The sequence below is a fragment of the Spodoptera frugiperda genome, chromosome 7 (assembly GCF_023101765.2).
Source record: "Spodoptera frugiperda isolate SF20-4 chromosome 7, AGI-APGP_CSIRO_Sfru_2.0, whole genome shotgun sequence".
Taxonomy (NCBI): Eukaryota; Metazoa; Arthropoda; class Insecta; order Lepidoptera; family Noctuidae; genus Spodoptera; species Spodoptera frugiperda.
The window spans coordinates 3,013,639-3,033,509 of record NC_064218.1 but is presented as its reverse complement, the minus strand read 5'-3'; the positions used below and the strand labels follow the sequence as shown (position 1 = coordinate 3,033,509).

The following is a 19,871-nucleotide window of genomic DNA, read 5'->3' as shown; positions in this document are numbered from 1 at the left end:
GTTTTTTAAGTATTTATTTGTACTAAATATATATTTAACAAAGAGATCTACTCCTAACCGGTGTGCGTACTTACTTACATGAGTATGCAATTATGCATGTATAAATGAGATGGAAGTTAAAGAAATATACAGGGTGACTTTGAATTCGACGTATTCCTCTCGGGAGGTGATAATACAAGTAATTTCCTACAAAAATAGCCCTGAGGTCCTTGGGCGGAAAGTGGATAGTTTCTGAGATATTCAACATTTTTGGTTTTGGTAAAAATATCCCGAATGGATTACAAAAACATCAATAAATAAAAAAATACTGGTTGGATTTTAGTTATTTTAGTTTTAATCAGTTGCCAATACATCAGTTATCATTTATAAATACTAATAATGGCAGAAATATCATTCGTTTTAAAATAGCAAGTAATTTCCTATGAAATTTTGTTTTGTTTCACTAATTTGGTCAATAGATAACTGGATTTATTTCGAAAAAAATATATGACACTAAGCGTACAAACTGTTAGAAAAACTTCCTTGGTTTATAAGCAAACCAAAAACGTATAATTATTTACAATATTCCCAAAAACAAATGAATTAATTGATGATAAGTAGAGTGTAAAGAGAAAAGCGCAATTTCAAAAACATATTAATTTGCAAAATTTTGTTCAAAATCATCTTCCCTACGACGAATACATGCCCGAACACACTTCCTTATCCCTATGACGTTCACTCTTGGGCTAAATATGCGTTTTATTTCGTAATTATCTTCAAATATGTTTCGGAGAAGAATTACGATACACGGCCAATTCCTTCCGTATAAACAAGAGAATTCATGTAAAAATCAACCGGCGTTAGGTTCTGGTCATTGTAGGTACATGCCATGTAGTTGGACCGCCCTACTAATCCAATGCCTGAGAATCAATGTTTTCGACCATTGCCGCACAATAGATCGATAATGCACTTGACAATCGTCATCTGGAATAAATTCGTCAATCAAATTAATAAATTAATTCAATAAGTAGAATAAGTTCATTCATCTTATTTCTAAATTCAAATTTAAAACAATGACCCTAGCACATTCCTTATTTTTTTTTCATAATTCTCACCATTTATATTGTTGGATGTAAAGTAGGGTCCAATCAAATAATTATTTATGATACCCCTGCAAACATTCGAATTAAAACCGCGATGCGCTAACGATGGTTTACTTTTTTCGGATTTTGTTGACTTTTTGTGGCTAATAATGGATATTGTGATAGTTTATCCAGCGCAGTATCGAACTACTGTGAGGCAATGGTTGGATACCTTGGTTCCCTGGCGTTATATTGGCATGGGGATCCAACTACATGGCAAGCGCGATGTCCAAAATCTAAAGCTGGTTGATTTTTACATGAAGTCCCTTGTTTATGCAGAGGGAATTGGCCGAGCATCGAAATTCTTCTCCAAAACATAGTGACGAAATAAAACGCATATTCAGCCCAAGAGTGAACGTCATAGGGATAAGGAAGTGTGTTCGGGCATGTATTCATTGTAGGGAAGATGATTTTGAACAAAATTTTGCAAATTAATATTTTTTTGCAATTGCGCTTTTCTCTTTACACTCTACTTATCATCAATTAATTCATTTGTTTTTGGGAATATTGTAAATAATTTTACGTTTCTGGGTTGCTAATAAACCAAGGAAGTTTTTCTAACAGTTTGTACGCTTAGTGTCATATATTTTTTTCGAAATAAATCCAGTTATCTATTGACCAAATTAGTGAAACAAAACAAAATTTCATAGGAAATTACTTGCTATTTTAAAACGAATGATATTTCTGCCATTATTAGTATTTATAAATGATAACTGATGTATTGGCAACTGATTAAAACTAAAATAACTAAAATCCAACCAGTATTTTTTTATTTATTGATGTTTTTGTAATCCATTCGGGATATTTTTACCAAAACCAAAAATGTTGAATATCTCAGAAACTATCCACTTTCCGCCCAAGGACCTCAGGGCTATTTTTGTAGGAAATTAGTTGTATTATCGCCTCCCGAGAGGAATACGTCGAATTCAAAGTCACCCTGTATAATGATCGTAGTAGATGGTGCTCTATATTTGTAGTTCAGACTTTTAGAAGCGAACGTTCATGCATGTATGTAGAGAAATCAAAACAGCAACATATACGCATAAATGCAGCTATCAACCGCAAAACTACTACTTTACAAACAGATATTAAAGCTAAGCGTCCACAGGCCCGCATCGTATGCATCGCACGCAACGGATTTTAGTTTGTCTAGTATAGAAACTCATACAACTGCGTTCACTAATCCGCATCGTACGGATCGCATCATCGGCAATGCTTACATGCGATGCGTGCCGATGACGTCATACGGAATGCGTACGATGCATGCGATGCGTACGATGCGGGCCTGTGGACGCTTACCTTAAATAGGAAACAAACGATGAACATAAAAGATACGAAAGATAAAAGAAACAAAAATAAAATGTCATCTAGTGACCTTCGAAATTGTAAGGCATTGTAATAAGGTATAAGTTTGCGTGACAAATTACAATAAATGAAATGTACGGACCTGTTGGCGGCGTGACGGGACGACCACGGCCGAGGGAGTGACGGGAAAGATCCAATATTGGGCCGCTAATGTCATTAATATTGGATCCAATGTTGGTCTTAATTGGCATTTGGAATGTTTCTTGATTTTACACGTTTATATGTTTACAATGTACTTGCGAGTGTATTTACTAATCAATCTAGTGTTATCGTTATCGGACGAGATGCGGTCATGGACTTATTGTGTTTTATAATATGCACCGCATGTAATATTTCTTATGTAAAGTAAAATATTATTATATTTTTAACCTCTTGACTGTCAGTATAAAATTATACGATAAAAATGCATACGTCTTGCGTAGATCTACGTTCAAGGGTATACCAGGGGTTAATACAATATGGCTGGAGGTTAGATTTATATTATAGAGAACATAATAAACAAATCTACCTAAGAGAAGACTTCACACGAAACAAAAATCGATTACACACTAAACTTAAAATATCACACATATGTAAGCAGCACACCAAAATCGACGTGGTACATCACCGAACCCGCTATTTCCACTGCAAACATACACAGATGTAGTTGGAAAACCGATAATAACAGTTGGGGAAGTTTACAGCCAAGCCAACGAGCCAACATAGCCACATCAAATGTTGGTGTGTGTGGCCAATGTTGGGTTCGGGGCGGGTGGTAGAACCTCCCTTCATTGCACGTTCGGACGCCGGGGGCTCGCGTCGTGTCGCCTTCCCGACACAAACTTAACACGCGATCGATGTTTACCGCGGACAAATTTAATTATTGTGAACTAAACTTTAGTGATATTGATAAATAAACCCGTATTGTGCACTTAATTGTTAAGTTTAAGGTAAGTTGTGGGTAATTATGGTGACTTAAAGTGCAATTTTACTGTTGGTTGGTGGAAGTTGGTTAAAGTTGTAACTTAACTTAAGATTGTCGCACTGTTTTATCGTTTTAATTGAATTGTTTTAACTTTGTAAGTGCGTTTTAAATATTAAACGTAAATAGGATTAAATTCGCAAAAACCAAACAATAAAATTATCTATTAGATAAAATCCTTTGATTCTCTCTGTAATAAAACTCTTTCTTACATAAAAATATGAGACAGAATTACTTAAAATTCTGCATCATAAATCTGCAAAGTTGACTTTAATACTAAAGCAACGTCCAGTGTTTTCTCTCTACAATAAAATAATTTTAAATGCAACACTAAACATACAAATAGACATAAAGAAACAATTTAATTCTTAACACTGCGCTTACTATGAAATAAATACTTAGCGTTGTAGAAAGTAAAAAGTTTATAACTGTTTCAAACTAAGACTTTGACTCCGGATACAAAACTGTTGATGGAAAACTTAAGTCACTTGGTTAGCATGTTAATAGAATACCTACAAATAGACATTAACTTAGCATAGTTTTAAAGTAAAAATATTAAGTTAAAAGAAAGTATAAAGCTAAGTGAATCAGTCCAGAAGCTTTCATGCTTTCATGCTTATTTTTACTAGCAAGTATACGACTCATAAGACTTTTAGCATTTCGTCTCACTCTGTTAACTTGAAAATGAGCTGAAAAGCGTTCAGTTTCAACAAGAATTTTATGACTCTTTATCCGACTTCCGTGAAGGGTATAGTTTTTTAAAAGATTCATTATTCAATACTATTCTTAACTTAGGAGTTAAAAGAAAACAATAAGAATTGCGTCCAACAGATATTGTCTTGTTTAGTGGCGTGATACATTACAAAAAATAGTTTTAATCCCTATTTAACTTATTACAAGCTATATTAATATTTAAATAGTAAACAAGCGTAATGAAATGTTTGTCGTAGCACATGTGTTAACTGCTACGAGTACTACGCCGCGTAGCGCGTCGTTCGTAGACGATAATAGTTTCGTAGCACGGAAATATATTTCGGAAAACAAATAATAATTAACACAGAACTCTTCTTCACTAAACACACTTCAGTGCAGCATAAACATAGAATATGTAAAGTACTATTCTTAAAGAGTAAACCAATTTCAAATTGAAACGTAAAAGAAGAAGTCTTCACGTAAATTTTCCATCAATGAAATTGCATCGGAACTTTTCAAACATTTACCAATGAGTTATAACTTCTGTTGACTGAACTATTAGTATATTAGTTTGTGTGTTGATACAGTACATGAAAAGTCTTTAATTGTTTCAGATGAGCCACAGCCGTTTGTGTTACACGATGGACAGATGATAATATAATCGTGAATCATTGAGTCAGTGTTCATTGACAATAAAATATGGTGAAAAGCTTGTAACAGAGCTTCGAATAGAAATAATTGTGATAGTAAAAATATGGTGAAAGCTGTATAACAGAGTTTGGATTAGAGGGTTACTGTAGTGTTAGTTGGTGAAGAAAGTGGTGGCTTAGTGGCGGCAGTCGCGCAGGCGGCGCCGCGTGGTGGGGTGGTGGCTCGCTGGTGCTTGTGTCTGGTGGCGGGCGCCGGGTCAGCTGGGGCGCAGCGCAGCCCGCTCGGCTGGGCCATGGGCAGCTCGCAGCGACTAGCCGCGGTGGCGGCCGTGTCCCACGCACGACACTACTACAACCACACGCAACCAGACGTACTGCAGACTGAGACCTCCTCGTACAATATCAATATATTCTTCGTCAGGTGGGTTTCTTTATATATCAAAAGTCTGTTTGCAATAACCTTCAAAAGTACTTGACACATTTGTATGCAATTTACGTGGTTGGATAGGGTGATTCTTGATCATGGTTGAAGTGAAAATTTTAGTAACAACCACAAGCAAAACCGTGTGCAAAAAGCTAGTACATGAACAGAACATATGACGAAATATACAGAACAAACTACACTAATGAACGTTGTCAAAATGTGTTATCATCACACGTTCATAGCGTGGAGATAATAAACCGGTCTAATATCAGACTGTAGACGAAAAGGGTGGAACAAAATCCTGTTATATAAATAAATCCTCAACTCATGGACGTAAGGTTCATAATTGAACCGTTATTTTAAACTATAACCTGTATATGAGTAGTAAAGTCAGGGTTAAAAGTACGTCGTAAATGGTTTATGGTGATAACAAGACCTTACCACCATATTTCAATCGCCTATAATGGCCGGACACCTTTTAAACTTTGATGGTTGAACTGGAAGTTGGGTGGAAGTGTGGAACCCCGATGTTCATTACTACAGAACTTTTATACGCCTTTTATAAACGTACCTATGTAAGTTGATTTGTATACATATTTTCAGCCATATTTTTTTCTTTGCGTGATGAAAATAGAACAATAATGCCTAATGCACCGACTTTTCCTAAATTTTAAGGAAACCCTAGGCCAAGATATGTGCGTGCGTTTCAAAGAATCATTAGAGATGGGGGCCCAATAGTTCTGATGCCCAACCCGGAGCTGCGGACTACCTAGCGGGTTTACCGGGACTCCGGCTCAAAGAGCAGAAGTAGGAACGGGGTGGTTTTTAGTCAGTAAGAGTTTGAAACAAGTCGCTCAAGGCGGGAGAAGACATTGAATGATTTTCCCCCTTTAAAAAAAGCTAAGCTAACATGTGACATTTTAGTTTTCAATATTACCAATCTATAAGTGACACCTAACAGTGCAAGTACGATGTTAGTTTAAGTGCTACGTCACACTAAATAAGACAAGTAAAGATGACGAAGAAGACATGTATGTATAGATATAAAGTTAATATGTATGCTAACCTAGTGAAAAACGTATATGTTTCAGTTTTGAGTTTGGCTTTTTACAGTTTGGGGTCCTTTCAATATAACCTTTTTTTGTGGTGTGTGACCAAAATATGATATTATTTATGAAATCATTATTCAAGTTGAGTGAGCATTATAAAGTGCAATTCGGGATTTATGGGGAGGCTCAGGCGAAAGGGTAAGTGGGGATAATTCTGTATCATTTTGATGTTACGCACCAGGTGGCAGCACGACCTTTGTAATTATACTTTCATACAAAGAGAGATTTTTTCGGCTTAAGTGGACTTTTCATGATTCATTTCAGGGATACTGATTATGCTGGAGCACTTACTGTATTATTTATCGTTCAGTTGTCTCTAACATTTGGTTAAAGGGATATTTTTTTGTTTTACAAAAAAATATAATAAATTGGAAAAGCAATGTAAAAGTTACTTTATTTCTTAAATATTAAATGATAAATAATATTTATTTCAATAGCAAAAGTTACACTTTTTCAATTGTTAAATAGCTATTACCGGCATTTCTATAACCACTTGAGAAGAAATGCCGAAACTGAGGTCTTATGAGGAGAGTCTTCACAATAAAATAGAGGATAACGTGAGAGAAGTAGAAGAATTTTGTCTTATGATTTAAACTGAAACAATAACATTTACTAAATGCAGCAAAAGTATCACACAGCACAATTACAGACTAAGTTAAATTCGTATTATCATAATCGGGCTTGGTAATTAATTTCTCGATCAGATTATCACAAGAACCGACCGTGTTAATTTGAACTAACTTCACATAACACAGTTTACATTCAAGTAGTATTATGAACAGTTATCCAATCCTAAGTATCACTTAAGATGTGTCGCCAAAGGGATTACCTCTAACTTAGTTTCAGTTCGATAACCGACAGGAGAATTAATTGGACGTGTGATACCTCATACCTATGCATTTAGGAATACCAAGCGCTATTGGTATAGGAACGGATGTACAACCGGGACGACATTTTTATACAATGTGATAGGGGCGAGACTTCTAACCCGTTAAGGCTGAGTTCTACACCTAATTTTATCGACAAAAGTCGGGGGTCGAAGTGGTCGAATCCCCTCCCCCTAAAAGTTATGGCTATTTTAATATTTTTTTTACTTTTTTTGATATCAAAGGTTGTATGCGTCGTAGAAACAAAAAAAAAACGACAAACGGTAGCTAATAACCTTGGCTAACTAATTCATTACTTTTTTTATATGTTTGATAATGTTTTGGTGAGAAAAAAATCATTTGTGAATTATTTTTACCGAAAAATACACTATTTTTCAATATTTTCAATTAGGGGTTCAACCCGCCATATTATTTTTTTTGTCGATAAAATTAGATGTAGTACTCAGCCTTAACGGGTTAGAAGTCCCACCCCTATCACATTGTATTACATTGACCTTGAAGGCAATGAAAATTGAGCAGAAATGCCGAAACACATATTAATAAAGAAAAAAAAAAGACTAGAAATAGTAAATAATCCGAGATCTGGAATCAGAGAATTAAAACTCTCTTTGTTCTCTTTTCTTCTTCTTCTTTCAAAAATAGTAGTATACAGTCCACTATCATACGACATCGCCGCGTCCGCGCACGCTGCTCATGATTAAGAGTCCCTCTGTGACTGGAATCTAGTAGAGCATTTCTCCATTAATTTACGTGAGTATACCGTGGTTTTTCACGATAGTTATTATAAAAAAAGGACCAAATAAATCCTCATTATCATTAATTAATTTGGAATGAGAGGAGTTAATTGGTTTTTAATAAGTCCCTTAATTTACAAAGGCTTCGATCGTTCAGTCAACGCTCACCTCATGTTGGTCCAAAAAGTATGGATACCAATTTTATCTCTTGACCCAATTGCGACCCAGTTTAGGAATACAGACGTCACAACTGAAGACGTAAACTGAAGTTATTTTAGAGTTTATAAAAATATAGTATTGATCGCAAATAGCTCGCGTATTAGTGTTATTTGATTAGAATAAGATCAAGATTGGTATGTTTGGGATTAGAATAAACCTAGCTTAATTGACAGACAGACTGACGGACAATTGACCTTTTAAAAGTCCCTTTTTTAGGATTAATTGAAATGCTGCAACTCCTGTAAGCCAGGATCTACAGTAGATATAGACATGAAAACACTGTTTTTTTGATGACCATGAAATTGTTTTGTGTAAGAAAAGTGGTTTATTGTTTCTAACGTCTCTGCGGAACCGTATCACAAATGTTAATGAAATAATTCAGAAAAATCCGTACTTAATGCAACGTATAAACGTTGTTGAAGTATTAGTTTTAAGCCATAAACAATAGGATTTACATCACACATATATCAGTATAAAGTAAGACATTAAAAAATAGTCTTATACTATTTCATTTTTTTGCGTAAATGGCCATAAAAGCGATACGGCAAGGATCTCCGTACGTTGTGTGCTAAAAGGATCCATTTGCAGCTTCCAGCTTCGAGTACGAGAAGGAATTTATTAGACACGTTAAGGGGATAATTGTGTAAAATAATTTCTGTCGTTAATATAATGAAAGAGCATGTTGTTCTGATTGTTCAACTGCTTTGTTTGCATGTGTTGTTTGCGATTTGAGATTACAAAGAGGTACCCACGTGATGTGATGGTAATGCGCAGCGAATGAGATTTTGTTTCCTATAGGTACGCGTTTACAAGTCCGCATCGTACGCATCGTCCGCATTCTGAAAAACGTTACATTACGCATCGCATGTAGGCATTGCTGATGATGCGGTGCGTACGATCTGTGGACGTAGTTGTATGACAAGACAAACTAAAATCCGTTGCATGCGATGCGTACTATGCGGGCACCTGGACGCTTACCTTGAGAATGCTGTTTTTTTATACCGGTCCTTTAAACCGTATGACATTACGATTATGTGCTACTTCCTAATTTTTATTAAACTTTGCCATACACTAGGTTATTATCCTGTGTCGTAGGTGCGTTTACAAACATACAATTTCATATACACATGACACACCCAGTCCCGAAGCAACAATTTGTGGACACTCAGAGTTGGTCCTTACTGGAATCGAACCCGCTACAGGTTACGTGGCAGCCAGTTGTCCAGCCAGATTTTATGAACTAAGTGAAATACCATGCCCTATATTGCTCGAAGGATAAGTCCTTAGTACAGACTTTAGTATTTGTTGTTTGGCAAACACTTTACAAATATGTATGAATGAGTCAAAAATCACTGAACTGAAAAAAATTCAAGACAAACGAATATAAACATTGTGTTATTGGAAATAAAGTTTTTTTTTTAAGTATAAAAGGAATCCTTCCAAATGAGGTAGCAACAGACTCGGGTCCGAACTTCGGACAAGGTCGGAGAAGTGTGCCAAACCAAGTTATTTCGGGATTCTGGAAGTTGTGGGTTTTCACAATTCAATACTTTCTAGTTCGCACATTGTAACCAGTCCAGTTTAATAATGATCTACTCTGTGTGTTAGGTATATGTTATTTTTATGCCGGTAAACGAGCAGACGGATCACCTGATGGTACGCAATCGCTGCCGCCCATGAACACCCGAAACACCAGAGGCGTTGCCGACTTTTTCTGGTTTGGTTTGGTCAGTATTAGCGCGACCGTCGTCGCGAATGAATATGAGTCTCTAGCATGCGTTGAAACTAGTCGAGTCTAACGAGGAACACCTCGTTAAATAATTACGTGAGTAAACCGAAAAACCATAATAATTAATTTGGTGTGTCTCACGAAAGTTATAATTTAAAAAATCTCTTTAAAAAGTTATCGTGAAAGACACACGGGCAAAACCGTGGTTAAAAGCTAAGTTCTACATATACAAGATGTGTAAGTTTATTACGATTACATTTTGTATGGCTGTCCACAACTTAGGTTTGTAAAGTCCTTGGTATTGGTTTATTGAATTGAAGGACTTATATAAGTGTTAGACTATGATTGTCGTTTTCCAATTAGAAAACCTGAAGTACATTTATAGGTAGTACTGTGACATAACACTAATTTTTATCTCTTACATACAAACATAATGAGTCTAAGGCCCCTATACTTAATATACTCTCTGGTCTAAGGGCCTGTTTCACAATGTCTGGATAGCCACTATGTATCAGAAGATTGAATTAAGAATGTTATTTGTGTGCACTATCTGTCACATAAGTTTATCGGGCATTTATATGAAGGTGGTTATCATGCGTTAAATGTACGCCCTTTGCACCAACTAGAAGACATAGGGCATTAAGTAAGTCAGGATAATCGAAACTCACAAGAAAAACAGATTTAAAACATTGTAGTGTTTGTGAATAAATAGCAAAAAGTGGGTTTTACAAACGTTTATCCATTTATTCATAATTCAACCAAATGGTATTGATGTTTTTTAAAATTACATTAAATTGTTTAGCGGTCTGCTTGCCCCTACGGGGATAAAAGGCGTGACGTTGCACAAGAGGGTTTTTCATTTAACGTTTTACGCAAGCCTGCCTACTCCTTCAGGGGTCAAAATACTTATGTCTGCTAAGTAAGATAGTAGCAAGGTTAATACAAGCGATAGTGTATTAAGACTATGTAGTAAAAAAATAAGTCAAGAGCATGTTAGAAGTTTTTTTTAATTATATAATCTGCGCTACTGCGGCAACCCTGCAATTTTACAAGACTTTAAAAATGTAAAGAGCGATAGTTATTTTTAGTAAACTAGTGCAAGGATAAATAAGTGCATACATAAATTAGTGCCTAACTGGGTCTAGGCTCTTTTTAACATAATTTCTAAAGACACTAAGGAAAAATATGTGATTTTAGCACGTATTTGCTTAATAATAATGTTCAATTTTCGTAATTTCCCTTTTTAATTATGTACTTTGAAATATTTAAAGAATTCAGCCTAATTATATTATGTGTAATACAATTTTAATATTTGTTGGTATCGTAAACACATTGCACAAAAGTAACGTTAGTCTAAATATTTTATAACTTACGAAATTAATTGTACGTAATGGTTGTGGATTATCATATATATGGCAAAACTGTATACAATATAAATCCAGTGTAATATCATTACAAACTTCACGCGACTTCAATCAGCAAGGAAAATATATGAAGAGTCCCTCATATCCACATATATCTAATCCTGTATAATTATAATACTGATGTATGTACGTACATATAGTTTAGATAGTGCCGTTAATTAAGCTATCGCGGGCTGATCGAGCCCGATTTATCTCCCCTGTAATCTGCGCCGATGTCGGAATCAATTTACCAGCAGATATGCGGTGAAAAATTTAATATCACCACCCTCTCTAATTATGGGGGAATAACTAGATACTTATGTAGGTAATTTATTGAAGACTTGGATGTTCCTGTGGATTCGCTTGCGTATTACAGCATCATCATCAGTTCGTATAGGATCTCTGATAGGGTGATTTTCCACCAGAGATGTGCTATGCTACATTGCTGTAGATGAGTTTGGTTGGTGGAACCAATCATATGCATTAGTACACATAGCTTAGCACTGGTGGAAACGGGTTCAACTAAGATATGTTTTTTTTTTTTATATGGAAAGGTGTATATGCTATGGTGATGATTTCCATACTATAGATACATCGCATACTCGAGCTGCGCATCTTGCACATCTTGCTCGCACCGCTACATGGCTTATAATATAAAAAAACCGGCCAAGTGCGAGTCGGACTCGCCCATGAAGGGTTCCGTAACAGCAAGTAGATGACATAATATAAAAGTTATAAAATAACTTGGTTTTACATAGTGTTTGTATGAACGACAAAGTTATATTTGCGGTTTTTGAAAATGTTTTATTTCTTAAAAACTAATAATGATATCTGGTTCAAACCAATTTTCGTTGTTAGTTTCTATTGAAATCTACAGCATATATTTTTTTTAGATTTCTCACTCTCTTATTTTAAAAGTTAGAGGGGGGAGACACTCCTTTTTCCACTTTGGAAGCGTCTAACTTTTAAACGGTTGATTTTCATGAAAAATGGTTTTAGGAACCTTAATGTCTTTTTTAAAGACCTATCCATAGACACCCATCACGGATACGTTAGCAGACAATTTTTTTTTTGAATCAGTTCCATGTTATGGAATGCCCCCTTTTATTTTTAAATTTATTAAGTTTTATTCAAAACTCGAATAGCGGTTACCGAAATACACCATCCTACAAAGTTTCAACTACGTAGGCCCAACAGTTTGGGAAATAAATGGCTGTGACATACGGATGGACGGACAGACGGACAGACAGACAGACATACAGACAGACATGACGAATCTATAAGGGTTCCGTTTTTTGCCATTTGGCTACGGAACCCTAAAAATATGTTTATACACTATAGATACCGTCATTTTTATCTTACTAATAATGTGTTCCGATATTAAAAAGGATTTCGTAATTAAAAAGATTATCAGTTTAACAAACGAAGCCAGAATATTTCGCGGAGAGGATTATTACTAATTAAGAAATTTTTACTCTATGGAGTCTACTTTACCTCTAGTGAACGCAATTTTTTATAGCAGTTATGAAACGAGCTCAATCAAATTCTGCATTTTGTTGAAACGGATTAATTTTATTAAACACTACTGGCGCCCGATACACCAGTGGCGTTACAAGTGCGTTGCCGACCTTTTGGGGATTAGGAATTTAAGGGTTGTTGGGGAATCGGGGACTGAGAAGGGGGGTATTTGGGTCCTAGTTATAGGTACTTTTAAACTGAAAACATTTTTCCCTACTTGTGTTAGATGATCAAGGACTTATAATAACTTTGTTTGCAGTGTAACGTTATGTGGTGTGCTGGTGGCCGTCTGTGCAGCCTGCTGGCGCAGGTCTCCAGCATCAGACAAGCCGGAGGACAACACTGACTGCCATGGAGTCTACACCGTCAGTGGAGACACAAGGCTGACACAGGTCAGTCTGAGATGTAGAATTAACGCTTTGCAGACTTGAAATAATGAAAGGGAAACTTAAATTTATGTCAGACAATCTATACGGGCGTAGACGAAACGCATATGCGATAGTAAAATCCAGCTCAGCTCAGCAGCAACGCGCGCATTCGCGCGTATTCGCTAGCGTCTTTATAAATGCACACGGAATTTTGGTCTTTGGGTTTTAACACAAATCAAAAATAAAAATAGATCTAGGATCTTCTAGGTGAATTATTTTTGACATAAGTACTTGTCTATTATGTGAAAAAAACATGATAATAAAGTTTAATCCAATACTTATTCCCTGTGCTTATTCCCATCAATTTTCCAAACAGGAATTACTTAAAAACCAGGAAAAATCAAGTTCTAATACTAAAAACTGAAATAGCCGCAGCGATAAAATAATCTTTTTAAACACTACGCTAGTTATCTAGACTAGTTTACAGGGCTGTAACGATACCAATTTCATGAGGATTTTATGTGAAATCAATACAGGGTTGAAATTAAAAACATTGATTGTAGAAAGCAAGGGAAGCAACTTGAATATTTTACGCGCTGCAGTTGTTAGTTTCGTAGAAAATTATTAACTACACAACTGTATGTTTCTTTATAAAGAATTCCAAATGTTTTTCTTGTACGAATAGGCGTAGGTAAGTTACTAGGAATTGAGGAGTTTAAACCAGCGAACGCCGCGAACTTTGTTTTGCCTTTGAAATTTTTTCTGCGCATATTTTTTTATCTTTTCTTACATAAGAATCATCTACTAGCAATTACAAACTCAAAAAAATGAATTAGGGAAATCGGTTCAGCTGTTTCCGAGATTTACGCTTAGAAACACATATATTTAAAAGAATTCGAGAGAAAACCTGGACTTAATAATATCTAATTATAAGTTTGAAATCACCAATCCGCTTTAAGCAAGCGTGGTGATGAATACTTAAACCTTCTCCGTGTAAGAAAAGGCCTTTACTCAGCAATAGACACTTATATATAGGCTGTAATAGGAATTAAATAAACATATTTGTTGAATATTTTCCATTAAACTTTTAAAATATTACCTCCTATACCTATTATCAATAGTATGTTTACTATGGCACTCATGTATTCAAGCCTCAAACTTCAGACATCTCCTATATAACGATTTCTCGGCACAATCCCTTTGTGATCGGCCATGGATTGAGGTGCACCTCGAAGCCAATACATTCGCAGTCGAATGCCGGGAATGTATGAGAGATCAGCACAACAATGCATTCTGACAACTCAATGTATACGTGCCTCAGTGTGGTGCGGGTACCTAACAACGTCTATTAGGTTTCGAAGCTAACTCGTTTGTGTATCATAGGTATAGTAATTTGTTTAGAACAATTAGAAGAGATTTTATGGAGATTTAAGGACATAACTTTTTAGAAAGGTTTTATTTTAGTTAGGTATGTTCATTTTGTTTTGTTATTTAGAATAATCTAGACTTCTAGACTAATAAAATTGAAGTCTCTTTGTAATATTGAATTATAGGTTTTTTACTACATACATAATATGAACACGATACATACACCACATTAAACACCATTTTACAATTTGTTGTGTCTGTCTGTTTGTTCCGACTAATCTCTGAAATGGCTGAAATGATTTTCACGGGACATGTATTGTCAGGTAACTGGTAGAAAAAAATATTATATTTTACGTGTTACGTGTATTCTACGCGGACAAAGTCACAGGCAACAGCTATTATCATTAATAAAACCTTTATAAAAAAAGATCTCATTAACCAAGTATGTATCACATCACATACTGAATCCGTATTAATTTTGTAAAAAATACATCATCTTTTTTTACAAAAATGAGCGAAGGAAATGTTGCATTTTTAAAGGGTTGCGCGTATCACATGCGAGAGCTTTCCTGGCCACTGAACCATGCAAATATCGTTCGAATTATGAAAGAGCTGAACTTTTCAAATAGGATACCTGTAAATATTTACACCGAGATTTGTACCTTAAGACGGGGTTGTAGATGTCAATTTTCTTTAATGATGTTTTTGTTACACCACTACACGTCTTTTTTCCTCGCCTGTTATTTTGATCCGACCCTGCTGTATAACTCTTTTTCAAACTGTTTTACTTATATTTGTCCAGAAAAGCGTGTATTACTTTTTCTTTGACTTCCGTGTTTATTAAGTTGTAGCACAGGCTAAGCTATCTAAGGCTAAGTAATCTCAACTTACTTTGTGTCTATTTGTTGGTGCCTAGAGTTAGTCAAAATATCAGTTAATATTCAGACTGACTGTATCGATATTTTTGACCAATTGAATCTTTAAGTCTTTGACTGCCAATAGAAAACTGTTGAAGGCAAATCCTCCGCTAACGTCGGTCACCGGTGGCCCCTGTGGCGTTTAAAGTGTTAAAAAAAATTGTAGAAATATGTAATGACTACTCGTGCATAATTTAAAAAGTTTCGAATAGAATGAACTAAGATCGTCTATATGTAGAATAAATTGTAGCATTTAAAATGAAAAAAAAAAAAACAAAAATATGTAAAAAGAAAACTGTTTAAAAGAGTGGGATATAAAATGCGTACAGCAAGCGGCAAGCAGCGATGCCGCGTAATACGGTTAGTCCTCTACCGGCCCCGGTTCCGGCACGGGATTGTTATTCCGGTTCCCATTCCGTTCGCCGCCGTCAATAGACGTTCAATAAACGGTTTTTATCACGTTCCGACTTGAACGTCTTTAAGAAAATGTGCTTTTTTATGAAGGAAACATAAATACGAGTTACTTGTCACTCTTTAACCGACTTCTATCGTTATTATAATAAAGTTGAATGTATTAATGTTATTAAATATTGAGTATTTATACTGTTGACAAAAACTTCGGACCATCAAGGACATTTATCACGCTGCGGCCAGCGTGATAGCGTGACCATCCAACACAAACATATCTTTTTTTATTTGAAACAAAATTTTCTGAGATTAGTGACTAATTAACAACACTTACACGTTTACTATTGATTTGATTTTGATTTTTCAAGGTCTTTATTAGTTACATGGTTCAAATATACAGTTTACAAATGATCTTATTCTATTTGTACACAAATCAGGATTTAAGTTGTTACATAGGCTAAACGCCTTTACAAACATTACAACATATTATTATTAAATATTATTTATCTTGAGTTAACTAAGTTATTACTTATTAATATTATTATATTACTGGGTATTATGTGCAAGTCTTAGGAAGGACTCACATATATTTATTATGTTTAGGTTACGCAATGTACTTTTATTATTCCAACAATAATATTAAATATTATAGTAATGTGGTAAGTCGCGGGTACTTCGTAAAAGAACGAGTATTCACCGGCCGTAAGAACGGCGCGGGCGTCGGGTAGTAAGCGAGCTGTCGTCATGATGCGTCACGTAGGAAGTAGTGATGGGGTAGTCGGTATCGATTATACGTGCGGGCGTACGATAGTATGCTGAGACGAGTTTTACCTATTGACGATATGAGAATGTTATGATGTGCTGGGTTTTTCTTTAGATAAAATTTACGTGAGATTTTTAAAATGAATTCTTTTATGAATGGATATTTTAAACGCTTGTGTAATCTTTTAAGGTTTGTGCGAAATGGTGTGTTATATGCCAATCTTAATGCTTTATTCTGAATAGTTTGGATTTTGTTATATTTATTTTCTGTGAGACTGGACCAGACAGGTGCTGCGTAAGTAAGACAAGGTCTAACAAGTGTAGAGTAAATGAGCAATTTGGTTGAGGGGCTAAGGACTGATTTACGGTTTAAAATTGGTTTTAACGAATTTAGGGCCTTTACACCTTTGCTTATGATTAGTTCAGTGTTCTTGTTCCAGTTGAGGGTTTTGTCTAAAATAACTCCCAGATATTTTACCGAAACACTCCATCTAATATGAAAGTTGTCAATTATTACAGGTGTGTTGGGAAGTGCGCGTTTTCTAGTAAACAGAATGCCTTCGGTTTTCGCTGAGTTAAGTTTAAGTTTCCAGGTTTTAAAATAACTGCTGAGTAGTTCCAGTGAATACTGTAGACGTCCAGCCACTACATCAATATCGCTGTGTGTTGTAAATGTTGCCGTATCGTCAGCATAGATTGCAAGGTGCGTGTGAGGCTGTTTAGGTATATCATTCAGATAAAGGATGAATGCGTAAGGGCCTACCAGCGAGCCTTGAGGCACACCGGCTGGGATGGTCTTAGGAGCAGAGTGATCTTTGCCAATATAAACGGAAAATGATCGGTCTCTTGAGTAGTTCTGAATGACTTTCACTAGACACTGAGCTACTTCGAGTTTTATTAATTTGTGTAATAGACCTTCATGCCAAACAGAATCGAAAGCTTTTTCTACATCCAACAAAATCATGCCTGTGGAGAGGCCGCCGTTTAACCCGTGGGCTATGTGTTCAGCCACTCTGGCAAGCTGTTGTGTGGTTGAGTGTGAGCTTCGGAATCCAAACTGTTCTGGCATCAACTTGTGTTCAGTTACTTTAATGAGGCGGGATAGGATAATGGCTTCTAGGAGTTTCCCTATGCTTGGCAGGAGACTAATTGGTCGGTAGCTAGAGGGGATCGACTGATCTTTCCCAGGTTTTTTGATAGGGATGATTTTAGCGTGTTTTAGTGTACTTGGGAAGTATGCAATTCGTAAACATCCATTAAACACTTTAGTTAAGTAGACAATAAGTTTCTGAGGAAGGTTTTTCAGTAAGCCATTTCCCAGCCCGTCAAAGCCAGGCGCTTTGTTTGGTTTAAGTTTTCTTAATAGTTTTTGTATTTCATGCGGCCTGACAAGTTTTGGGTAGTCGCTCATTTCGTTACAGTCAAGAAGCCTGATCGATTCTTTAACAGCCTCTTCAGTACTAGGATTACTGACCCAATGTTTGGTTAGGTTCATGTTCTCTAGGAAGGAATTCGCTAGTGCCTCACATTGTTCATGTGCCGAAGAGGTGGTAGTATTGTTTATTAACTTTAAGGGGGGAATTGAGACAGGCTGATAATTTAATGACTTGACCACTCTCCATAGGTCCGAGGTAGGATTGGTAACTTTAGCTAATTTAGTGTTCCAGACATCATCATTTATTATTTGGATTTGAGCCTTGATACATTTCTGCATATAGTTGACTTGGGAGAATAGCTGACGTCGCTTATTTAGATCGTACTCATTTAATGCCAATTTTCGAAGTCGATTTTTGTGTTTGATTTGAGACCGCACCCGCCGTGGGAGTTTATGACCACCCTCGCTGGGTAATTTAGGAATGGCTTTATCTCTTGCATTTATTATAGATTGGGTTAAGTGTTTAATAGCGAGGTCAATTTCAGGGGGAGAATTAAAAGTAGTTTGGCTCAAAGTTATAGACTCATTCAAATAAGATCTATAAGCTATCCAGTTCGCTTTTTTATAATTGTATATGGTACGCGTTTGTCGGTTGAGTTTACCACTTGCTGTGAAGTAAACAGGTAAGTGGTTGGAAGAAAGGCGGCTGATAGCCTGGGGTTCTGAAAGGTTGTATACGGAGTTAGCTATGATGATGTCGGGAGTAGATGGTGTGTATGAACTATGATAGTGGACTAGAGTAGGAGAAGAGGGTGCAAGGATATCATATTCGTTGTTTATCATGTGATCGAAAAGGACTTCGCCATGAATGTTTGAACGGGAGCAATGCCAGTAAGGGTGTTTGGTGTTCAGGTCACCCATTATTATTGTTTTAGCATGAACATTAACAAGTTTGTCTAGATCTGTAGTTAGTAGGGGTAAGTTTGGGGATTGATAAGCTGAGATAAAGGCAATTAACTGATTTGATAGGGTAACTTGTATTCCAGAACACTCAAGGTTGCGAGTAGTGGGTAAATTTATAGGGGAGTGTTCAATGTCCGATTTGATTAAGATGGCAACACCTTGGCCGATTCCATCAGGTTTCTTATCGCAACGGTAACAGGTATAACCTGGTGTGTGTAATTTGGTGTTGGGCGATAATCTAGTCTCTGACAACGCTATGATATCAATAGAAAGCTCGCTTACCATATCCAGTAACTCCATAAGTTTGGAACGGATGCCATCGGCATTCCAGTATAAGATACGTACGTGTTGTTTGCTAGACATATTGACCCAGATGCGTCAGTATGAGAATAACTTTATCCATCATGTTTGTACAACCTAGGAATTGGCTTTTAATGGTTTTTATCGTCATCAATATGGCTAGCATATCAGCTGTCGCTGGATCTTGGGTACTATCTGTTGGAGTGAATTTTTGTGTGTTGGCAGCTGCAACTAAGTTCCAGGGTCGCTCATCGACAAAGTTCGTTTTCTGTAGGGGCTTCACAGTCCTGGCGGCCTTGAGTTGATCTTGACGCTCCCGAATATTCTTCAGATACTTTTCTCGCTCTTTGCATTGACGAAAGTTGGCAGGGTGGTAATCACCGCAGTTACAACACTGGGCTGGTTCATCCCGGGTCTTTTTGGGACATTCTCCGGTCTGATGAGGTGCGGTACATTTTACACAGCGGGGCGCCAAGTTGCAGTTGCTGGAAGAATGACCGAATCCTTGGCATCTGTAGCACTGAGTTCCATAGCGATTGTTGCTTCGATATTTCCGTATCTGTACTACTGTATTACAAAGGAGCCTGATCTGTCGGA

The 19,871-nt window shown here is 36.3% G+C and overlaps 2 protein-coding genes across 2 annotated transcripts in view; one reads left to right on the top strand and one right to left on the bottom strand.

The window, feature by feature from the left end:
- The window catches only part of LOC118265933 (probable beta-hexosaminidase fdl), a 95,249-nt gene that overhangs the window by 22,510 nt on the left and 52,868 nt on the right, over window positions 1-19,871 (bottom strand). The window lies entirely within an intron of this gene.
- LOC118265935 (uncharacterized) overlaps window positions 3,019-19,871 on the top strand; it is a 38,088-nt gene continuing 21,235 nt past the window's right edge. The window contains exons 1-3 of the mRNA XM_035579228.2: window positions 3,019-3,415; window positions 4,755-5,211; window positions 13,073-13,205. Coding sequence (XP_035435121.1) covers window positions 5,084-5,211; window positions 13,073-13,205 — 261 coding nt within the window. The 5' untranslated portion in view covers window positions 3,019-3,415; window positions 4,755-5,083. The remainder of the gene's footprint in view (window positions 3,416-4,754; window positions 5,212-13,072; window positions 13,206-19,871) is intronic.